This window comes from Palaemon carinicauda, chromosome 32 (genome assembly GCF_036898095.1).
Source record: "Palaemon carinicauda isolate YSFRI2023 chromosome 32, ASM3689809v2, whole genome shotgun sequence".
Lineage (NCBI taxonomy): Eukaryota > Metazoa > Arthropoda > Malacostraca > Decapoda > Palaemonidae > Palaemon > Palaemon carinicauda.
The window spans coordinates 12,903,413-12,908,412 of NC_090756.1; the positions used below are offsets into that span (position 1 = coordinate 12,903,413).

The following is a 5,000-nucleotide window of genomic DNA, read 5'->3' on the forward strand; positions in this document are numbered from 1 at the left end:
ATCTTTCACCCAAAGATGAAGCAATATTGTACTCAAAGTCTTTGACTTCTTGAACCCAGATTCCAAGTAATTTTCTGCCCAAATATTAAATAATATTGTACTATAAATTTCTAGTCATCTTATACCTTAAGCCCAAGTCTTCACGTAACCAAAACCCAAGTCCTTTGGCACCCAAATACGAAGGTCAAAGATGTCTTGTACCGAAAGTCAAAGCCATCTTCCACCAAAGGCAAAAGTCATCTGGTACCCAAGGACGATGACATCTTGTACCTAAAGTCAAAGTCATCTTCCACCAAAACCCCAAGTCATCTGGTACCCAAGGACGATGACATCTTGTACCTAAAGTCAAAGTCTTCTTCCACCAAAACCCCAAGTCATCTGGTACCCAAGGACTATGTCATCTCGTATCTAAAGTCAAAGCCATCTTCCATCTAAAACCCAAGTCATCTGGTACCCAAGGACTATGTCATCTCGTATCTAAAGTCAAAGCCATCTTCCATCTAAAACCCAAGTCATCTGGTACCCAAGGACGATGTCATCTCGTACCTAAAGTCAAAGTCTTCTTCCACCAAAACCCCAAGTCATCTGGTACCCAAGGACGATGACATCTCGTACCTAAAGTCAAAGTCTTCTTCCACCAAAACCCCAAGTCATCTGGTACCCAAGGACGATGACATCTCGTACCTAAAGTCAAAGTCTTCTTCCACCAAAACCCCAAGTCATCTGGTACCCAAGGACGATGTCATCTCGTAGCTAAAGTCAAAGTCTTCTTCCACCAAAACCCCAAGTCATCTGGTACCCAAGGACGATGACATCTCGTACTAGCTAAAGTCAAAGTCTTCTTCCACCAAAACCCCAAGTCATCTGGTACCCAAGGACGATGACATCTCGTACTAGCTAAAGTCAAAGTCTTCTTCCACCAAAAACCCCAAGTCATCTGGTACCCAAGGACGATGTCATCTTGTACCTAAAGTCAAAGTCTTCTTCACCGAAACCCCAAGTCATCTGGTACCCAAGGACGATGTCATCTTGTACCTAAAGTCAAAGTCTTCTTCCACGAAACCCCAAGTCATCTGGTACCCAAGGACGATGTCATCTTGTACCTAAAGTCAAAGTCTTCTTCCACCGAAACCCCAAGTCATCTTGGTACCCAAGGACGATTGACATCTTGTAGCTAAAGTCAAAGTCCTTCTTCCACCAAAACCCCAAGTCATCTGGTACCCAAGGACGATGACATCTTGTAGCTAAAGTCAAAGTCTTCTTCCACCAAAACCCCAAGTCATCTGGTACCCAAGGACGATGACATCTTGTAGCTAAGTCAAAGTCTTCTTCCACCAAAACCCCAAGTCATCTGGTACCCAAGGACGATGTCAATCTTGTAGCTAAAGTCAAAGTCTTCTTCCACCAAAACCCCAAGTCATCTGGTACCCAAGGACGATGTCATCTTGTACCTAAAGTCAAAGTCTTCTTCCACCAAAACCCCAAGTCATCTGGTACCCAAGGACGATGTCATCTTGTAGCTAAAGTCAAAGTCTTCTTCCACCAAAACCCCAAGTCATCTGGTACCCAAGGACGATGACATCTTGTAGCTGAAGTCAAAGTCTTCTTCCACCAAAACCCCAAGTCATCTGGTACCCAAGGACGATGTCATCTGTACCTAAAGTCAAAGTCTTCTTCCACCAAAACCCCAAGTCATCTGGTACCCAAGGACGATGACATCTTGTACCTAAAGTCAAAGTCTTCTTCCACCAAAACCCCAAGTCATCTGGTACCCAAGGACGATGTCATCTTGTACCTAAAGTCAAAGTCTTCTTCCACCAAAACCCCAAGTCATCTGGTACCCAAGGACGATGTCATCTTGTAGCTAAAGTCAAAGTCTTCTTCCACCAAAACCCCAAGTCATCTGGTACCCAAGGACGATGTCATCTCGTATCTAAAGTCAAAGTCTTCTTCCATCTAAAACCCAAGTCATCTGGTACCCAAGGACTATGTCATCTCGTATCTAAAGTCAAAGCCATCTTCCACCAAAACCCCAAGTCATCTGGTACCCAAGGACAATGTCATCTTGTACCTAAAGTCAAAGTCATCTTCCACCAAAACCCCAAGTCATTTGGTACCCAAGGACGATGGTCATCTTGTACCTAGAGTCAAAGTCTTCTTCCACCAAAAACCCCAAGTCATTTGGTACCCAAGGACGATGTCATCTTGTACCTAGAGTCAAAGTCTTCTTCCACCAAAACCCCAAGTCATCTGGTACCCAAGGGACTATGTCATCTCGTATCTAAAGTCAAGCCATCTTCCATCTAAAACCCAAGTCATCTGGTACCCAAGGACTATGTCATCTCGTATCTAAAGTCAAAGCCATCTTCCATCTAAAACCCAAGTCATCTGGTACCCAAGGACTATGTCATCTCGTATCTGAAGTCAAAGCCATCTTCCACCAAAACCCCAAGTCATCTGGTACCCAAGGGACGATGACATCTCGTACCTAAGTCAAAGTCTTCTTCCACCAAAACCTCAAGTCATCTGGTACCCAAGGACGATGTCATCTTGTACCTAAAGTCAAAGTCTTCTTCCACCAAAACCCCAAGTCATCTGGTACCCAAGGACGATGTCATCTTGTACCTAAAGTCAAAGTCATCTTCCACCAAAACCCCAAGTCATCTGGTACCCAAGGACGATGTCATCTTGTACCTAAAGTCAAAGTCTTCTTCCACCAAAACCCCAAGTCATCTGGTACCCAAGGACGATGTCATCTTGTAGCTAAAGTCAAAGTCTTCTTCCACCAAAACCCCAAGTCATCTGGTACCCAAGGACGATGACATCTTGTACCTAAAGGTCAAAGTCTTCTTCCACCAAAACCCCAAGTCATCTGGTACCCAAGGACGATGACATCTTGTACCTAAAGTCAAAGTCTTCTTCCACCAAAAACCCCCAAGTCATCTGGTACCCAAGGACGATGTCATCTTGTACCTGAAGTCAAAGTCATCTTCCACCAAAACCCCAAGTCATCTGGTACCCAAGGACGATGTCATCTTGTACCTGAAGAGTCAAAGTCATCTTCCACCAAAACCCCAAGTCATCTGGTACCCAAGGACGATGTCATCTTGTACCTGAAGTCAAAGTCATCTTCCACCAAAACCCCAAGTCATCTGGTACCCAAGGACGATGTCATCTTGTAGCTGAAGTCAAAGTCTTCTTCCACCAAAACCCCCAAGTCATCTGGTACCCAAGGACGATGTCATCTTGTAGCTAAAGTCAAAGTCTTCTTCCACCAAAACCCCAAGTCATCTGGTACCCAAGGACGATGACATCTTGTACCTGAAGTCAAAGTCTTCTTCCACCAAAACCCCAAGTCATCTGGTACCCAAGGACGATGTCATCTTGTACCTGAAGTCAAAGTCATCTTCCACCAAAACCCCAAGTCATCTGGTACCCAAGGACGATGTCATCTTGTACCTGAAGTCAAAGTCATCTTCCACCAAAACCCCAAGTCATCTGGTACCCAAGGACGATGTCATCTTGTAGCTAAAGTCAAAGTCTTCTTCCACCAAAACCCCAAGTCATCTGGTACCCAAGGGACGATGTCATCTTGTACCTAAAGTCGAAGGCATCATCCACCAAAGCCCAACAGATCTGGTACCCAAAAACGAAGTCCTTTTTTACCTAAAGTCGAAGTTATCTTCCATCCAAAGCCCAAGTCATCTGGTACCCAAGGACGATGACATCTTGTACCAAAAGTCGAAGTCATCTTCCAACAAAAGACGAAGCCATCTTGTACCTAGAATAAAAGTCATGTTCCACTCAAAGCCCAAGTCATCATGTACCCAAGGACAAGGTCACCTCGTACCAAAAGTCAAAATCTCTTCCACTAAAAGCCCAAGTCTCCATCTTGCCCAAGCAGAATTACTGACCCCAAAAACAATCTTTAAAAAACGTACGTATTAATTGTCAAAATCATTTCATGCGGATCTTTCTGGTCTGTTATTTCAGGAGATGGAGTTTCTGCCTGTTGGGATACAAAGGACAGAGCTGCGTCGAAAAACCAGAGCCCACTTAATCGGATTTCTGCGTCCGCTGGAGTTTAGAGCTTCGGTCGAGCTGGTAATGGGTCATTTCAAAGCTCCACGAGGCAACTTCGCCTGTTGCATTAGATGTTCGATATCGAGCAGATGCTATTTTGTTTTGAAAAGGATTTTAGATGCTTCATTTGCATGTAGAAGAATTCTTTGTTGGGAGCATTATGTTAAATGCTTTATAACAAGTGGGCAATTTGAGACAAAATACTTTTTCAGTACTTTGAGAAAAATATTTAACAACTATAATACTAATAATAATAATAATAATAATAATAATAATAATAATAATAATAATAATAATAATAATAATATCTATTCAGCTCTACTGAATTTCTTATTCCAGGGGCATAATGAGTGTTACAATAAGACATATTTTAGATTTAATACTTTAAAGTATAATATATGAGACTCACTAAGTGAATTAGTGGAGATATCTTAACGTGGTAAAAGGGTTTGCATATCGCCATGAGCGGCGAAACTGTACTAGTTAGGGCCATCCATACTAGGTTGGTTTGCTGTGAACGATCAGACTAAAGTCTCCTACCATTACTAGGCCGCTTGTGGCTAGCGTGGTGATGAAAATGGCCAAACCCAGGAATGACTAAGAACATGTCTGAGGCCTTTGTCATGCCGTGGACTATATTTGGCTGTATTTGTTGTTGTTTGTTGATATATATATATATATATATATATGTATGTATGTGTATATATACATACATATATATATATATATATATATATACGTATATGTATATATACATATATATAAACATATATATATATATATATATATACATGTATCTATATATACATATATACATGCAGAGAGAGAGAGAGAGAGAGAGAGAGAGAGAGAGAGAAATACAAAATACATACAGCGGATACACCCAATCCTAACCAACCACTTCAGAGAAAGGCCGA

General features: G+C 42.2%; 1 protein-coding gene across 1 annotated transcript in view; it reads left to right on the forward strand.

Annotated features, from left to right (window-relative positions):
• The window catches only part of LOC137625480 (putative uncharacterized protein ENSP00000383309), an 18,499-nt gene extending 14,971 nt beyond the window's left edge, over positions 1-3,528 (forward strand). The window contains exons 2-5 of the mRNA XM_068356390.1: positions 132-381; positions 529-726; positions 2,940-3,155; positions 3,304-3,528. Coding sequence (XP_068212491.1) covers positions 132-381; positions 529-726; positions 2,940-3,155; positions 3,304-3,528 — 889 coding nt within the window. The remainder of the gene's footprint in view (positions 1-131; positions 382-528; positions 727-2,939; positions 3,156-3,303) is intronic.
• Positions 3,529-5,000: the final 1,472 nt, after the last annotated feature.